This window comes from Lentinula edodes (genome assembly GCF_021015755.1).
Source record: "Lentinula edodes strain Le(Bin) 0899 ss11 chromosome Unknown C8R40scaffold_7, whole genome shotgun sequence".
Taxonomy (NCBI): domain Eukaryota; kingdom Fungi; phylum Basidiomycota; class Agaricomycetes; order Agaricales; family Omphalotaceae; genus Lentinula; species Lentinula edodes.
This window is the reverse complement of record NW_025764313.1, coordinates 318006-334516: the sequence shown is the minus strand read 5'-3', so window position 1 is coordinate 334516 and position 16511 is coordinate 318006. Positions and strand designations below refer to the sequence as shown.

At 46.9% G+C, this 16511-nt stretch overlaps 7 protein-coding genes across 7 annotated transcripts; 3 read left to right on the top strand and 4 right to left on the bottom strand.

Moving 5' to 3' along the window:
- Positions 1–5: 5 nt before the first annotated feature.
- C8R40DRAFT_1038773 (calponin homology domain-containing protein) lies at positions 6–2292 on the bottom strand (the record flags this gene model as incomplete). The annotated part of the gene is made up of 7 exons (XM_046223777.1): positions 6–47; positions 108–193; positions 247–518; positions 569–1749; positions 1803–1943; positions 1994–2147; positions 2216–2292. The coding sequence occupies 7 exons, from the start codon at positions 2290–2292 to the stop codon at positions 6–8; spliced, it is 1953 nt and encodes a 650-aa protein (XP_046089310.1).
- A 576-nt stretch (positions 2293–2868) lies between these two features.
- C8R40DRAFT_832007 (uncharacterized protein) lies at positions 2869–3921 on the bottom strand. The gene is made up of 6 exons (XM_046236366.1): positions 3879–3921; positions 3790–3822; positions 3613–3690; positions 3368–3516; positions 3041–3318; positions 2869–2987 (listed from the first exon to the last, which is right to left on the bottom strand). The coding sequence occupies exons 4-6, from the start codon at positions 3459–3461 to the stop codon at positions 2958–2960; spliced, it is 402 nt and encodes a 133-aa protein (XP_046089309.1). The 5' UTR covers positions 3462–3516; positions 3613–3690; positions 3790–3822; positions 3879–3921; the 3' UTR covers positions 2869–2957.
- C8R40DRAFT_832213 (uncharacterized protein) lies at positions 3540–4566 on the bottom strand. The gene is made up of 7 exons (XM_046236368.1): positions 4505–4566; positions 4244–4437; positions 4057–4169; positions 3976–3995; positions 3879–3921; positions 3790–3822; positions 3540–3690 (listed from the first exon to the last, which is right to left on the bottom strand). The coding sequence occupies exons 2-7, from the start codon at positions 4303–4305 to the stop codon at positions 3647–3649; spliced, it is 315 nt and encodes a 104-aa protein (XP_046089308.1). The 5' UTR covers positions 4306–4437; positions 4505–4566; the 3' UTR covers positions 3540–3646.
- Positions 4567–5478: 912 nt separating this feature from the next.
- C8R40DRAFT_1038451 (uncharacterized protein) lies at positions 5479–6142 on the top strand (the record flags this gene model as incomplete). Its single annotated transcript, XM_046223758.1, has 2 exons — positions 5479–5729; positions 5779–6142. The coding sequence occupies 2 exons, from the start codon at positions 5479–5481 to the stop codon at positions 6140–6142; spliced, it is 615 nt and encodes a 204-aa protein (XP_046089307.1).
- Positions 6143–6341: 199 nt separating this feature from the next.
- On the top strand, positions 6342–7891 carry C8R40DRAFT_832011 (uncharacterized protein). Its single transcript, XM_046236367.1, has 9 exons — positions 6342–6953; positions 7011–7044; positions 7102–7170; positions 7232–7285; positions 7341–7408; positions 7470–7528; positions 7606–7707; positions 7763–7827; positions 7877–7891. Exons 1-8 carry the CDS (start codon positions 6493–6495, stop codon positions 7783–7785), a joined length of 870 nt encoding a protein of 289 aa, XP_046089306.1. The 5' UTR covers positions 6342–6492; the 3' UTR covers positions 7786–7827; positions 7877–7891.
- Positions 7892–8396: 505 nt separating this feature from the next.
- On the top strand, positions 8397–10568 carry C8R40DRAFT_831930 (uncharacterized protein). The gene is made up of 2 exons (XM_046236365.1): positions 8397–8688; positions 8740–10568. The coding sequence occupies exon 2, from the start codon at positions 8768–8770 to the stop codon at positions 10436–10438; it is 1671 nt and encodes a 556-aa protein (XP_046089305.1). The 5' UTR covers positions 8397–8688; positions 8740–8767; the 3' UTR covers positions 10439–10568.
- A 79-nt stretch (positions 10569–10647) lies between these two features.
- On the bottom strand, positions 10648–16332 carry C8R40DRAFT_1091816 (uncharacterized protein). Its single transcript, XM_046227521.1, has 5 exons — positions 16184–16332; positions 15684–16125; positions 13964–15624; positions 11379–13846; positions 10648–11321 (listed from the first exon to the last, which is right to left on the bottom strand). The coding sequence occupies exons 1-5, from the start codon at positions 16220–16222 to the stop codon at positions 11081–11083; spliced, it is 4851 nt and encodes a 1616-aa protein (XP_046089304.1). The 5' UTR covers positions 16223–16332; the 3' UTR covers positions 10648–11080.
- Between the last annotated feature and the right edge of the window lie 179 nt (positions 16333–16511).

Sequence of the window (16511 nt, the reverse complement as noted above, 5' to 3'; positions counted from 1 at the left end):
TGACTCTACTGAGCGATGCTCATCAAACTTCCGACGAACGTCATGACCTGAGGTAAGGAGGAAGTTCAGAAAGATGGGCAGAAGAACCAATGAGAAGTATTGCTCACTAAACGTGGTCTCACATCTACAATATCCTCTGGTACCAAGAAAATCAAGGCATTCATCTTACGTGCAATGGAGATTGCCAATTTTGCTGCCAGAAATAATCAGCCTTAAGGTCACATCGAGGCGGTATAGTACAATTACCGTTTGCCCTTCTTTCCTCGAAGTCCCCAGTTTCACCAACGTCCACTACCAGCGCCGGGTCGACGATACCCGGTCTGATTGCCTCTAATAGCGACAAGAAGAATAGGCCAGTTGTTATCGACGGGTCTTTAAAACTTCGAATGGTTTTGACCGAAGGATTCCCCTTTTGCGCTGTGACGTTAGCCCATTTGAGCATTTCGGTGTCAGATATGGGGCGCCCGGCCGATGCGGAAGATTTGGATAGCGAAGTGAGTGTTTTGGTGATGCTCATTCTGAGAAGAAGCATTCACGGACCATGCACACAATGTACAAAGGCACTTACCGCATTAACTGCCACACAAGTCCCAACACCAGCGTCTTCTGACCATCCGTTATGTCTGCACCCTGAATACCGACTAGATGCATTCCATGCCCTTTTCCAAGTTCCACGACGTAGTTGGTGTTCTCCACAGCCTTGAACCGTGAAAGCGTACTTTGATTAGGTTTTACACCAATGTCCACATCCTCGTCATCTCCATCTCCGGAAGGAGCCCACGATGCATGGCCGGCACCTTCCTTAGGTTTGGAAACACGTCGCCAAACGACAGATCCAGGGAATATCTTGTCGAAAGCTTGAATAATGATCAAGCCGTCTTTGAGATTCTCGAAGAGGTTGAACACACCCGGCTCCACACCGAGAGAGTTCAGCCAAAGCGTAAACACACGCGCTTCACGCTCTCCTTCTGCATCGAAGTCATCGACTACACCGTAGTCCTTTGCTTCCTGCTCATCCAACGGCTCGAGCCCTGGGTATGTGTTGAACAAGTTCGCAACAAATGCCAAGTTCAATCGAGGGTTACCGGAAACCAAGGATGAAGGAGTGAGATACTTTCTACATCCGATGGAGTCTGCATTTTGTAAGACTTGCTCAGCTCGGGTACGAAGATCGGGAGTTTGTAATGGAGAAAGTGAACACGAGGCGGGTTGGAGCTGATGTAACAGGACGGTATAGTTCTCGCCATCAGAGACATCCCTGCTAAAGTTGTTTACACGACGTTTCCAACCTGCCGCTTTGAGATGATAGTTAAACCATCTCAGCAAGATCTGATCAGGCGTCAGCCGGAGGAGGTCGTCAATTGTCTCGCCGTCTTCACAGAGGCGGTACAACTCTGGGTGTAGCTTTATATCCACCTGGGCGAGCAGACCTCTACGAATGATCTGCCAGATCAGTCCAAGGATAAGATGTTCCCTCCCTTCTGCAATATCAGAGGAACCGATATTGACAACCGAACATCCGATGGCCTTTGCGGAAGTGATGACGATATTGTTGTTCTCGGTGATCTGGAAGGCGTTCAAGGGCTTGCGCCCGGATGGTTTATTTAGGACACGAGTGTCGATGGTATCGGGGACAGAGTCGTTGATGAGTTTGCAAAGGATAAGGCCGTCTTTGCATTCGTCGAATAGTTGCATGGTGGTTGTAGGTATTGGATAACGAGAACCTATGTCAGCGTCGTTTTCTATAACCTGCTCAGGTAGTTGAGGCAAATTATCAACCTTCAGGCGATCGCGTAGCTCACCAGGTTGATATGATTCGTAAACTCTGAACGCTCATCCTCGTTAAGGGTGTGACTGACATTAGCATTAGATCCCTGCACGGTGACTTTTCCTGCCTTGGCTGAGATGCCTGACTTGGCTTGCGTCCGCAGTTTAACATTGAGCTATGGAGGACATGAAATTGGGCCCGATGTCTGATAACCTCGACACGGACCTCGACAAAATCTTCAAGTTCTACTTTTCCGCTTGCATCAACACTGACATGCTTCAGCGTTTCTCTCGCAGTATCATACGATTCTCCACTGGCTTGTAGAGACCGCAGGACAGCAGACTTATCGACGCGACCAGGTGTGTCGGTATGTATCGCACTGCACAGAATGGACAAAAGAAGTTCATGAAATTGGCCGATCTGGACGAGATAAGTAGTAGGACTCACTTGAATCGATTTATCAGATCGAACATTTCATCTCGCGTAACTTCAGGAAACTTCTTTTGAAGTTTTAGTGCCTCCATTGGTGGGACGAGTTTAAGTTGTGACGGTGGCTATGCGGCCCAGGTAAGTTAGAGGTTTTTGTACACCGTGACATCATGAAGAGCCTTTTTATAATACAGTGCGCAGCGCGACCAACCACTGCGCTATTCAACATGATACATTACTTTCAATTTCATAGTCAGAAACATCGTTCAATGCTGGTACATGTAACAGGAAACTAGGTATTCGATTCGCCGGTGTCAATTCCGCGGTTCTTCCTCCTCCTCGAGTCCGTGATTTAGAATATGCTACAGCTGCGTACGAGGCAAAGGATCGACTGCGGAAGGCCTTTGTCAACGAGATTCCAGCATAGCTTGCGCAGAAAAAGCAAAAGTATATTCCCGTTCTTCAACTGATCAACTCAGACGAGGCCTCCATCACGGCGCAACTTGATTCAACAATGCGTTCCACGTCGATGGCCAGGTCCTATCTGACCAATCTGCGCTAATGCCGCGAATGGATGCACGACCGCTGGCTTTCCGCACGGAGAGTGTTAGACGATTGATCATTACCGAAGTGATTCTGTCGGGAAGTGAGGTGAGTAATATTACATGAACGGTACTTGTGGAATAGACTTTACATCATGCTAGGCCTATGTGTCCGCTCGAATCAACCAACCATTATGCACTATAACCACAGATGTGACTCACTGTGTATTCATGAATTTCAAGCCAGGCTAGAATGATGACTCGTTACTACGAGGAAGCAACAGAATAATCACGCCCTCACCCTTTCGTTCAAACTTAGAATCAACCAAACGATGTTTCCTGACAATATTGCGCAGAAATAGATAATACCATCCCTCTGGATCGTCGAGAGCAAGACCGAATTTGCTGGGCGGAATCTAGCTTCTCCAAAGGGCGTTGGAGAGTCGCTTCCGTTAGGCCAAACAGAGCATCCATAATCGACAGTGATGACAAGCGTAGTAAGGAATACTATACTGTCAAATATAATAGAGCACAGGAGATATGCCAGGTCCATTTCCGGGTTCGAATATAATATACACACTGGAGGCTATGAATAATTGGCATTCGTACGATTGCCAATAAAACTCACCATGGAATTGGTCAATAGGTATATTAGGCAAAGGCAAGCCCAGGTTCTGCCCCGGCTGGCTCATCGCATAGATTACAATAACGAACTGAGCCATGATGATGGCCCAGAGAGCGATAGTCAAAGAACGGCGACTGACCAATGCGTTTACGCTAAATTAAATTGGATATGAGAACGGCGGAATAATTAAAAGAGATTGGGTTATCTATGTAGAATGTCATAAGGAAGTCAATTTAAACCTGACTCACCGTATTAACAGTACAATTTCAGCAGGGATAGTAACTAACAGCGTCTGGACCCACTCGACGATGGCGAATCGATTACATCTTCCATATCAAACAATGAGCAACATAACTTCCACTACTTCCAAAAGGGCACATACATCTAAGAGTGTTCAGTCAAAGCTTCTCAAGGGATTCATGGACATACCTCTATGGTCCAAAGAGGAGAAAAATACGCTGTAGCACATGAAATTGAAGTCAATGAGTGCATCCGGCTTGGATATGAGCATTACCGAAAAGGGTTATAACACAAAACCCCATGGGAATGTATCTTGTCTGAAATTATGAATATCAATAGAGCTCTCGTCGTTCACGGGAAGCCCAGCGTACAAGGAGAAACAAGTAGAACACTGTATCAGCACCAGAAGATTAGCATTTTCAACCTGAGGTTCAGATGAAATTTGGGCGTACCATGCCCTTTCCTAACCCCATTCCATATGTACTCGAACTCCTCTTGCCAGGTTAGGATGAAGTCGTAAAAGAGAACAGTACAGCACGCAGTGTAGTACCACTTGAAGGCTTGCCTATGCCGCACAGGAAATGGTGTGTGTTATATTGAAGAGGAAAAGCGGGGTTCATCCCAACTGATCCAACTTACAAATCATGCGCTAGCGGCGTCACATCCTCGAAACCTGTCGTCGTCAGGCTCTCGGCGCCCATGGGCTAGTGGTAACACTAGAGCAGGTACTCGCCCTTGCAGAGGGATAAGACGGGTGTGGTGAGGAAAGAAATGCGAAGCCATATTTAATATCCATGACATTAGTTTCTGCGACCCATGTGTACTTTCATTTCGTTGATAATGAGTACGAGATTAGTACGATCTGTCAAATATTCCGGGAGCAACAAAGGAGCCTACTATAAAGTTTCAGATATCCGGACCCTGGGTATCCCATAAACTGAAAATGAGTTGTTATACTACGGAGTGACCTTGATTCCCCGAGCTTGACGTTGGCAACATTTATGGGAGACTGATTGTCAGTTCAAATTGTCAAATCTGAATCGTGATTATCGGGATCGAGAAGATGATAGTAGGAGGAAAACGGGACTCACACCAGACGAAAAGAGCGGCTTCAAGCAAATGTTCGGATGACGACCTGTGATGAATAGGCATTCTTGAATCTTCAGTTTCCACCTGGTTCCACTGGCTGCATAAGGATAGACTACTCGAAGTGTCAAAGATAGGACACAGCTCCGAATGCCTCTAGCCAAAGCATTGTAGGCATGATGTATGATGTATTGTTGAATGTCCTTCGCAATTGGCATCTGAAAAATGGGTTGCACTGATAACACGAAGGTTTGTACTGTGAAATTCCTTAATTTGCCCCATTATTCTTCGGAATTCAATGGAGTCATCAGTCAAGATGTTGAACAAGATACTCAAGACTTACGGGAGGCGGAAGACACACAATGCCTTCACAGAAGGGACACAGAAACAACGATCGGATGCTAGCGAGGGAACCCTCGAAGTCGCAAACCAGGTTGCAAGACAACCAGTCAGCGGCAACAAGTCGAGTCTGTCTCTTCCGTTGATACAATATTTCCATAATTTCAGTGAAGACGGAGATAGCAGGACCAGTAAGGGCAGAAAAGGTGGAATATTTTAGCATGGCACTGATTTCCACTGTGGATCCCGGTTACGACGAAGGCGAAGGGAGGAGAATAGCCATGGGAAAATAGCACTGTCATCCGTTGGCGAAACGTTGCGTTACTTTGAGGAGCGTATTGTCCTGTACTGGATTAGACTGTACGAGTGGCGCTAACGAAGCATTGGGCGCCTAGTTTCGACACACATCTTTTTCCTGTTCCTCGTCATACTATAGAACTTGAAGCTTGATGGGTTTTCTTGGTTGGCTGAAGGGTCTGCTTGATCCCGTACCGGTCGATTTGCATCACCCATCATCATATCAATACGAGGGTAACACAGATGTGGATGTAGCTCCTCCAGCGTATGCGGCTCCTGCATTTGAGTTATTCGGCCATGAGTCTCGCATCACTTTCCAAGGAACTCCAGGCTTTCCTACGGAACTTGTAACCGGTTCTCCACCATGCTTCGACCTTGACGGCGCCTCTCCTGTGTTTTTTGGGTGCGTTCGGAACCACTCTATTCTCACTAGTCATTTAATTTTGGAATAGATCTGCCCATTTTGCCGACTCCTCTATTCACCCATGTAAGATTGCACCTGCATTAAATCCAAGTGCCTGTCGCGTTCCCTATGGTGGTAAAGAGCACCATCATGACGGACCATACGCTCTTCTTCCTTTTGATCCAGAGACTATGGAGCTTATTCCCACCTCTGGTGGGCGCATTCCGAATGGAAGAATGCCCATAGTGGGTGGACACGAAAGGGACCATAATGTCAAACTTTACCATGCTGTTGCAACGGTGTATGCCCGTGGTGGTATAGTGAGAGTTCCTGGAAAGACCGCTCCTCATTTGTGGGTTTTGATATCATCATTTGCATATCCGAGTCGGGACCTCACGTACGTATCATTCTAATGAACTTATATCTGGCTGCAACTTCGCTTGGGGTGGGATAGAACGAGTTTTCCGAAGCAATTATGAAATTCTGTGAGTTAAGAGTCACCTCTAGCCATCACGCGCTCTTATCATTTCTAGCTGTTGGAAGGAAGGTCATTCCGACAATGACAACCTTGGAGTAATTAAATCTGGTAGTAATACATCACAGAAGATTTCTTCGAATTTGGGGAAGCGCTAAGTATATTTCGCCTGTGGTAGATTGGCATGACCTTGAGCTTGATCATTGAAGCGTTCTTGATTTATGCTAAGATTTCACTCTTTGTTTACCATGACTACAACTTCCGATGTATCATTAACCAATTCCATCCATGATCATATTTACTGCTACTGCGGCTTTGAATTCGAGCACTGAGTACTATAACTACTATTACCGCATGGTACGAGGGATTTCATCCCCACGTGGCATGTCAAAGCTGAATATCGCGGTCAATATTCTGTTCGATTATTTGAACCAGCACTATCCAGTTGCAGCAGACATGAATCCCGTACCTGACTCTATCGAATTCAAACCCTCCTCAAGTAAAGCCATTGTCTCTTTATTTATTGGCTTGGAGCTCTCTGGCGCTATCGGGATGGCAGTCATCCTCTTCACTGCAATCTTTTCGCATCAAGTCAAGCGCTTGGCGACGTGGTATACGTTCTGCGCTTCTTGGACTATCTCGTGTCTTTCATACTCCCTGCTTTTCTTTGCTGGTGAAATAAACTCGCCTGAGCCAAGAAAATCAATCTGTGTTCTTCAAGCGGCATTGATGTATTCTGTTCCTACTCTGTACGTTCATTGCAATAGGGTATTGTTCAACCTAGAAACTCACTGGACACAAATTAGGACGGCTGCGAGCACCCTGGCTCTTCTTGTGCACGTATGTCATCGCTATCAAGTTTCAATCTTACATCAACTGACGCACTCTTCTCTTCAGTCATGGTACAATGTTCACTTCGGCCTATCGAAACCTCCTCTAGAGTCAAATCCACGCGTCATCATGACTGTAGGTCACCAATTACCTTGTTTAGGATATTGCCGTTTCATCCAAACTCAATACTAATCAGATGCTCTCTGCGCCATTTCTTTTGTGGACCTTACTGCTGATCGGCTTCCTCTCGGTGCGCATACCCTAATTTTACACTTGCCTCTTCTGATCAGGTACCATGTACATAGTTGGGTATCAAGAGCCCGTCGTTAGTGCATAACTTTGGTCTCTACTGCACCTTCATGCAAATTCTGCCGTGAGCAAGCTCGGATGGAGCTTCTGAAATGTTAATAGTTGCTGACATTTACTCTTTGTAGAGCTAAAATTTCATCCTTATTCGTCATCATAACCACTTTCTCTACTATCCCTATTCAAGGTGAATTTATGCGCATATATTCGCATGACTGATTCAAAATTTATTCATGCAGTATCCCTGGGGATCTCGTTATGCAGGAACTTTGACCGTAGCTCCAGCAGCAGCACAATATCTGTCCAAACTCTCAAGATGGTGGTTCGCGTGTTCACGTTTAGCTTTCTCATCCTTATTGGATTTGTGTACGTGTTGTCAATGAGTTCATGCTTCCAAGTGTTCCCCTGATAGTATCCCCAGCGAAGGACTCATACACCTTCTGACACTGTATCGCAACAGTGCAGTGGATATGATCATGGCTCTCTGTGAGATAAGTTTTTGAATCAACAGCTCTTGAACTAAAATCCCCTCTAGTGCCCGTATCCGGTGTACTGATATTCGGGATTCAAAACGTAGGTAGCCTTTTCTTGAACATTGAATCTCGAACTATGCGCCTCATTTCAAGTCATATTGTGCTTAAAGATGTCTTTAGGATCTTTTCCAATCGTGGCTTGCTTGGACTGGATTACCTTTTTGTTCTCGAAGGACGAAAATGGTAGATATTGCACACACTGCACCGACTTCTAAGAAATAAACCTAACCAGATCGGATCGAAAATCTTGCAACCGTAATCTCCACACATCTGGGGCAATTCTTTTCCTTCTACTCCTCTCGTCATCCTCGCAATGATATTTCCCATGCAACTGCAATACTGATGAAACGAGCAGTTGCACTGTCTGTGACAGTCTGGTCACGAACGGTTCTGAGTATAGCACCCTGTACGGAAGTGCCAAAAGATGGCAAAAAGCATACACACTAGATTAGACTGAAAGCGGTATATAGATATAAATCCAGTCAATTGAGTATAAAGTAATACAGGGCTCGAAAATTCGTTCGAGCGCATCCGGACTTGAAGACCCGCGTTTTGAAAGTGCTTTTCGGAGATTGGTAGCTCAAGAGCTCGAGTGCCCCAGTCCAGCCCAGTCCAAGCATGTGAGACGCGGGCGAGATTCGGGCGATATCAGTTACAAAGTGTTGGCTAGTACGAATGTCACTGAGTCAGACGCGCTGTGACATCCTCACGTGTCCTAGTGACCCTCAGGCGCTTAAGGCCTTGGAGGTTACTTGACGCGTAATTTTGGGTCGCACTCGGACGAGGGAGGGGAGGAAGATAAAACAGTCCTCAGGTGCGCTTACTATTATAGCTCCAATGGGAAATTCTCAAACTTGTGCATCAGGCAAATTCGACATTTACTCCAGTTGGTTATGAAAAAGGGCATCGAACTCCAGCCACGACTTCAGTCTTTACTTACGTCGAACGAACCTCCTTTTGACTCGGATGTACCTACCGTCACTGGAATGCTCCAAGAGCGACTGGCTCACATCTTCGAGCTGGAGCAACAACTGGTTAAAATGCGTATAGAAGCACACGTGTACGAATCCCTTCTTTCAGGCATGCGAAGACTTCCACCCGAACTCTTGACTGAGATATTTGTCCATTATACGGCTCCAATTCGGCAGCGCGACTATCGTCTTTCCATTTACTCTTGCTATCCTAGAGCAAATGCTCCACATCAATCATCCCCCATGGTCCTCAGTCATGTCTGCAGAAAATGGCGCCTTGTAGCACTATCTACTCCACTGTTGTGGACTGCTATCTCGATTCCTCATAGGACTCCTCTTGGATGTATCAACTATGCTAGTCTAGTCCAACGGTGTCTCACCAATTCCCAAATATCACCATTGTACATCACCCTTTCGGTTCTCAGCTCCGCTCAGATGCAACATCGTTCTCCTGCAGCCAAAGGTCTCAGGAATGCGGGTGCGTTAGAAACGCTGGACAAGTTCATGCCGGAGATATACAGATGGCGATATCTCCATTTCGATATCTTGACCAGCCAAACTATGTTATTGGAACGCAATTTCCCTCCTATACCACCTACCGGGGCGCCCAACATGTACAAAATATTCTTCCGCGCATTTTCGGCGGACTTGGACTCTCCTGAGGTCCTGTGGGCGTTGGAGCTCATACGCGCATCCCCCAACCTTCATAAAATCACGTTCCTCGCACCGATATTGAATCTTGGGGCGGCGTCTTGGATACATTTACAGTACTTCGAATCGAGACGTGGAATGCGATTAAGCGATTTGTTTTTGATATTCATTGGATGTCCATCTCTTCGAAGTTGTATTGCTTGCTTTGAGCTCGAGGAGGAAGGTCCTTCTCTCCCATCGTTTGGAGAGTCAGACCCGCTTATTCAATCATCCCATTTGCACACACTGCAGCTTACCCATCTTCGGCATGCAGAACTGTTAGCAATCTTGCAATGGCTCACGCTACCTTCCCTTACTGATCTCACCCTTGCTGGACACCATGTGTCGGATACATGGCCTAGCGAGCTCTTTCAATCTTTTCTCGTGAGATCTGCATGCAAACTGAGCACCTTGTCGTTATCCCGCTTTTCCTACTCGGACACCAATATCATGGATCATCTTCGACTCCCGAACATTCACGACACGTTGGAACACTTGGAGCTCGACAAATGGAAGACCCCCATATCCCCAGAGCTGTTAAATTTTCTCACCTTCAGATTTACCTCCGACTCACCCGTCAACTTCTTGGTTCTTCCAAAACTGATTGATGTTACATTCGCTATTCATGCCATTGTTCAAGCTGTCCGCTTGCGAGAGTTCTTTCTTTCTCGGTGGTATGAGCGTAGTCGCAATCATGCTCCCTTTCCGGTTGCAGCTTTACAAAGAATGTCCATTGTCCTTCTAGTTCCGTATTTGCCCAACGCGACGGTGTCTGGAGAACAGATACGGCGCGTATTCAGTAGAATCGAAGAGGCCGTTGACATCGACCTGGAGACTTGCGTGGTTGACGGTGGAACGGACTACCCGGAGATTGACAAACTGGGTGACTGGGATGAGATATAATTTCTATGGTTATCGGGAAATCTAGTTCACTTTGATAATTATTAGTTATGTAATTAGTTAGGTATTGCTGTTTCGATAGTAGCTGAAGCTGATACGGAATATAAAGGGAACACACAAGGATTTACCGAAATTTTACTAGCGATGATGAGAGCTCTCAGATGGCGGAGCCAGAGTTTAATATACACATTTCTCTCAAATCCGAAGTTTCAAAAAGGCAATGATCAAATCTGTAGAGTACATATAGTAGATGAGTATGTACTAAGTAATAGATAAGTATGACAGACAGTACATGATAAATGTGGTACCAGGACAAGGAGAGATAGTACATTCTGTAAGCAGGAGAACCCAATATAGTATCGTAATAACATAGTAGAGGTGCAATGCGTAAAGAACATAGAGGATAGAAAGACATGAGCATCGTATAGAGGCACTATTATTATGAAGAGTCGCAATCATCTAGGTAGATGGTTCCAGTGAGAAATTCACGGAAAAACAAACAAAGAAACAGAAAGCACGATCGAAGCTCAAGACTAACGCGAAACCGAAAAGAATGTATGAGATACACACAGATGAAGAGACAGATAAGAGAAATACAAGTATCCGGAGAAACAGCCGCGAGAACAGTGAACGTAAAACAAATCCTCACTTAGACCCCTTTTTTCCTCCGACCTTCCTTTTGCCACCTCCTCCTCGCCCAGTATTAAGCTGTAAACTGTTGCCACGTTTTAATAGCAGCTGTTCCTGCAGTTTCACCGCGCTATATTTGAGCACCTCTTCTTCTCTCGCTTTATGTGATTCGGAATAGTGGGCGAAAATCTCGGTAAAGGAGGGAGAAGAAGTTGGAAATGATTTCGGCTTAGTCAGGTTGGTGGCGGAGGATGCCCTGAAGAAGTCAAATGTAAATTCAAAACTGAACGAATGTAACAGGACTACTACTCACCGGCATTCGCGACAAACGTATTCTCCTCCAATGGTTTCATATAACAGATCGATATGTTTAAACGATAGCTGCTTTATAGGCGCAACACCCGGGCCAGAGGTGTTCTGATCAGTTTGATCCTGACCATGGCCATTGCTGATCGGGGGAGCAGTAGCCCAGGACTTCCAAGTCCCACTACCATTTGTGTCTATAGTGCTTGTATACCAGCCGTCCGATCCAGAGCGTCCAGGATACGAGTTGGAAGCATTCCTCCATCCGTCAGAACGAGCCTTTTCGTTTGTGCGTTGTTTAGAAGTATCAACAGGTTCGAAGAAAGGTTTCTTAGGCAGTCCTGGGTGAAGTTGTATGGCAGAGTCAACAGGTTTCATAGGAAGACCAGGGTAAGGTTGTACGGGATGTGCATGAGAAGGGGTGATGAGAATACGTTTTGAACTGGGTTTTGCGTTGGTGGGGGTATCAAGGTTTTCGTGTGAATCAGTTGGAGGAGCGGTAGAATGATGACCTTGATGGCTCTGTTCCACCGTTGACTTAGGGTTCGGTTGAGAAAGAGGCGCCGGCGCGACGGGAGATGACGGTGACACGGGTGAAATAGACATCGGAATGGCTGATTGAGGTGGTGTAGTTGATCGTTGAGATAATCTATGCATGCCGTTCATATGAGAAGTACTCCCTTGAGTTTTCACAGATGGATAAGCATAGGAAGGGGTATGCAATTGGGGATAGGAGAGCTCGCCATATCTCTCCATGCGTCCGTCCCTCCGCCGTTCTACAAACATCCCATTACGACTGTCAAAATCCACAGGCGAAGCCACGACTTGTCCATCCCTCATCACCTTCACCAGCTTGTGTGGTTGTGGATGTGAATGGTCAATATCCCGTGGATAGAGATGTTCCGATGCCGATGAGGAGAGATCGCGCTCATCGTTGCCATTACCTTTCCGTTTCAGATGATTAATACTATTTCTGCTTAAATAACCGTTTGCAATTCCAGAATCGTAGGGCGTGATATGAGTGCCATGGAGACGCGGCGAACTATTAGGAGAGCTAGCGTATGTTCTCCGGTGCTCGACCGAAGTTGCAAGCCAAGGGCGAGACGATGACGATGACGAATCGGGATGAACGTGAACGGAGCCCCTTTGGCGCTGATCATGGTGACTATTATTGCCATACGGTGTGATGGCGAAGGGGGAAGGCGACAAGAGCCTATGAATTGAATCTGGTCGCTGAGGGTTTTCTACAATTCTGGCGCTTTCTCGTTCTTCGCCCTCCTCGACTTCGTCACTTAGATCTACTTTGGTCATTTCTTGGCGATCTTGACCCTCCTTTATCACGCCTATCTCCCTAGTTGCCGCCTCTGTTTTCAATTGCTTCCACTGATTATGCAAAAGCGATGAATTCGACGAGGGAGATAGAGTGACCACCGGTGAAGTCGACATCGGATTTCCCGAATCGGGATTACTGATGGATTTTGTATTGGTAGCCGGATTTTGGTCAAGAACACCCATGTCCAACCGAGGGACACTTCTACTAGATCTTCCTGTCGTGGTTATCTTTTGAGAGCCATCGTGCCCTTGCGCGACAGTAGAAAGGCCACTATTTAGCAGAACTGAAGGTGACGACGGGCGAGGAGATTCTGCCGCAGATTGTGGTCTGGAAGGAGCCTGCGAATATGACGTGGACGCAGGTCGTGAACGGGAGGTAGGAACTTGAAGTATAGATTCGGGGGCTTTTTCTTCGTTACCATACCCCAGGCTCGGACCCCTCGCACTAGTAGGCGAATTGAGATCCTGTCGCAAAAAGTCGGTCTTTTGGTATGGGTTATCGGGCGTTGAAAGAGGCCTGTAAACATCCGAATCTTGTTGCCACTCCTGTGTATCAGACCTTGGTAAAGGTCTGTACTCAGTGAAAGGAGAACGGCTCTCTTTTCGCGCCATCGGTGTCATGACGAGCGTCACCGGCTCAACAGGAAGTAGTAATGGAGATGGAGTTTTGGTAAAAGAATTCACGATTTCCGATTCATCTCTGATGGGAGACGAAGCTTTTGAACCTGCTAGCGATGGTACCTTTGAACCCGTTGGGCACATCACCACAGACGGAGCATTGGACGACGGCCTCAGATAGGCTGAACGGTCATGTCCAGATTCTGGTTCACGATGAAGTGATCCAGAAAGGTCCTCCGCAGACATGACCGACCTAGATCGACGATCTTGACATTCATTCTGAGGATCATTACGAGTTTCAGGAAATTGTCGACTTGTACTGGCAACGGGATGATCCACACGCCGTGGTGGAGATGTAGGCAATGTAGGGCGTACAGGAGGCGAGAATGGTTGCGGGGAGGGCATCGAAGGACCCGTTGGTGGAGGGGATATTGGCAAAACACTATCATCAGCATCGAAGTTCACAACGTCCTGACGATGAGGAGAGCGCCGTAGTTGGGGCGATGGCGGCCGGATGGGAGTAGCGATCTATAGCGTTGGTCAGTATCAAGCAGGTGGCATACATTGTCCATGTTCTCGGATCAAAATGATAAGAACGAATAACAAGACCAGATAGAGAGAAAACGTAGCGAGGGTTGAACTTACCTGAAACTCGTGCTGAGATTGTCCTGAGTCCGTCCTATTCTCTTCCGGTCCTGTCTCTTTAAATGTGTCCGGAGTCTCTTTGCGCACACCGTTCGTTGAATGTCTCTCCAGGTCATACACCTTTCCCCGAAGCTCTTCAACCTCCTTCTCCCTCTCCTTCCTCCCTTTCTTCTCCCTCTTCCTCGCCTCGTCAAGCTCAAACGCTCTCTCTCTCTCGCCCTTCAAGGATTCTTCCGCAATACCCAATTTGATTCTTGCCTTTTCTTCTCGTTCGAGCAAGTCCTCAAATTCCCGTCGAAGAGCAGTGTACGTTGTTTGACAAGAGTCATATGTGGAACGGAGTTCAGTGTGCGTGATTTGAAGATGATTATGGGTAGCGAGGAGAGATGTATGGGTGGCTTGAAGCTGAGAATGTGCATTGAGAAGGGTGTTGTATGATGCACTCAAAGACAGGTGTTCGTTCTGGAGCTTTTGTAGATGCTCTGAGTGAGATCGTGAATGATTTTGCGGATGCGAGCCAGTAGCTAGACCTGCGACCTGCATCTTGAGGTCATCACGCTCCCTCCGAAGTCGGTCGATGAGATCATTCGACGTCTGTTCCGTATCGTGACTCCCATCCTCCTGATCCTCATATTTCCTCCTGCCCTCCTGAAGCTCTATTTGTGAATGAGCTACAGGTTCAGGCACTTCTGGTAGTCTCTGGCTCTCTGCCCTTCTCCGCAATTCATCTATCTGATTTTCGAGATCTCTGGACTTTAGTCGGTACATTTCCCGTTCCCTTCTAATTCTGTCAGCGTCCCTCTGAAAGCTCTCCATCCGCAACTTGTACGCATCGCTTTCTTTCCTCACTCCGTCAACATAATCGGCCCAAACCCTTATTTGACCTGCATGTGCTGTGTGCAGTTTTGCGACCTCCGAATCAACAGAGGTGAGGATGGTGTTCCAGGTATGCTCCAGAGTGCGCTGAGTGGTAGAAAGAATAGCCTGTGTGGCAGTTTGGGCAGTGGCGGCGGTAGAGGCAGAGTTTGACGACGTCGGATGAGCTGGGTGAGAAGGGTACGATGGTATCAAATGGAGTCCTTGTGAGAGTTGAGCAGTCGTGAGAGGGGGGGTGGGTACAAATGGTATTGAAGGCGTGGGGAGAGCATGTTGCGATTGTGCACTGGAAGTAGGAGCGGGATGTGCACGATGTGTTTGACGAGGAGACATATGAGGATGTGTCGCATGCTCATTATTCGCAGAAGATCTTGCGGCATATCCTTCCGAAGGACCCAAACCTGGGAAATTGGGTCCGCCGACGGAGGCTGGAACACGATGCAAAGATACCGGTGAGATGTTTACGCTTTGCGGTGAAGCCGTGAGACCGTTATGGATAATGTGCGAGCCGAGTGCAGATCCTGATGCTCGCCTATGTTGCGTGAAATAACCTATGTTCATTGCATTTTGGAAACCGTTGAACGAGTTTGACGAACCCGAACTTCCTACGAGGTGTTTTCCGGAGCCTGATCCTGAACTACCACTAGCCGGTCCTACTAACACAGCCGGAGCGGTTGCTGGCGGGGGACCATGGGAGGAATGTGGAGTGTTATGAACGACAGAACTAGGTCCTGGTGGTACGTGTGGTATACCGGAACTTGTATTTGGATTTTGAGAGGTGTCCGCTGGAATTCCTGTACTTTAGTGATTCCAGTTATAAGCAGAAATGATATATGGGACTTACTACTCTGATTTCGTATCTGATTTTGGTTCGAAGAGTGATTTTGGTGCGGTGGATGAGGACGAGATATAACGCCAGAAACTGGAATATAAGTAAACTCTGTGGGCGGACCTGTGGGTGCCACTGAAGTCGCTGTTCCCGTTGCAGGACCTTGAGCCAGGTTGTGATTATGTTTCGGTATATTCGTGGCCTGTACGTGACTTGTATTCGCAGTAGTCAGAGGCGGCGAGATAGATACAATGCTCGGCGAGCTTGTCACCGACGCCGACGACGATGGCCGACTGCCTGGCCTCGGCGTTGAAGTTGGGTGTCCTGCAGGATGTGAAGGGCGTATTGGCAATCCGAAATGAGCAGATTGAGAGGGAAGCTGAGAGATTGACTTTGTGCTATTTCCATTATCGTAATTGAAGTTCAATTTCGGAAGATTACTTTGACTTTGTGAAGACTAAAGATATAGATAAGTAATTCAATGACAAAGGAATAGTGGTGGTTGTTGTACTCGCCTGAGGTCGCCTATTATCCTGGAATTCTTGGTCATACATGTCATACCTCAAGTTTTATTATCAGTGCGCGGCCAAAGCTCTCCGAACAGCATGAAGCTGAATGGACACCCGGTATAAGAATGAAAGCAGAAAGCAAAGTGTGTACAATCTGTCACACCGCCGCGTGACATTATTCCGTCGGGCGTTATCCGCTACACGCTCATTCCGTCGTAAATACCTTCATCGCTAATCCAGCTGCACTCCACCTGCAACAGAGATATTTATGCTCTGCGAAAATTCGATGTTATTCCCTCATTCTGCATTTGATCTTCTTTTGATTCAATCAAAT

Coding starts and splice junctions, on each gene's coding strand:
- C8R40DRAFT_1091816 (XM_046227521.1), bottom strand. CDS start 16,222: ATGTATGACCAAGAATTCCAGGATAATAGGCGACCTCAG. Junction 16,126..16,183: donor AGGATAATAGGCGACCTCAG/GCGAGTACAACA, acceptor CTATATCTTTAG/TCTTCACAAAGTCAAAGTAA. Junction 11,322..11,378: donor TACGTTTGTCGCGAATGCCG/GTGAGTAGTAGT, acceptor TGACTTCTTCAG/GGCATCCTCCGCCACCAACC.
- C8R40DRAFT_831930 (XM_046236365.1), top strand. CDS start 8,768: ATGAAAAAGGGCATCGAACTCCAGCCACGACTTCAGTCTTTACTTACG.
- C8R40DRAFT_832011 (XM_046236367.1), top strand. CDS start 6,493: ATGATCATATTTACTGCTACTGCGGCTTTGAATTCGAGCACTGAGTAC. Junction 7,171..7,231: donor ATCCACGCGTCATCATGACT/GTAGGTCACCAA, acceptor AATACTAATCAG/ATGCTCTCTGCGCCATTTCT. Junction 7,286..7,340: donor TGCTGATCGGCTTCCTCTCG/GTGCGCATACCC, acceptor CCATGTACATAG/TTGGGTATCAAGAGCCCGTC.
- C8R40DRAFT_832213 (XM_046236368.1), bottom strand. CDS start 4,305: ATGGGCGCCGAGAGCCTGACGACGACAGGTTTCGAGGATGTGACGCCG. Junction 3,922..3,975: donor TGTTCTACTTGTTTCTCCTT/GTACGCTGGGCT, acceptor TCATAATTTCAG/ACAAGATACATTCCCATGGG. Junction 3,691..3,789: donor TCTTTGGACCATAGAGGTAT/GTCCATGAATCC, acceptor TTGATATGGAAG/ATGTAATCGATTCGCCATCG.
- C8R40DRAFT_832007 (XM_046236366.1), bottom strand. CDS start 3,461: ATGGCTCAGTTCGTTATTGTAATCTATGCGATGAGCCAGCCGGGGCAG. Junction 3,319..3,367: donor ACCTATTGACCAATTCCATG/GTGAGTTTTATT, acceptor CATAGCCTCCAG/TGTGTATATTATATTCGAAC. Junction 2,988..3,040: donor TTCTAAGTTTGAACGAAAGG/GTGAGGGCGTGA, acceptor TCATCATTCTAG/CCTGGCTTGAAATTCATGAA.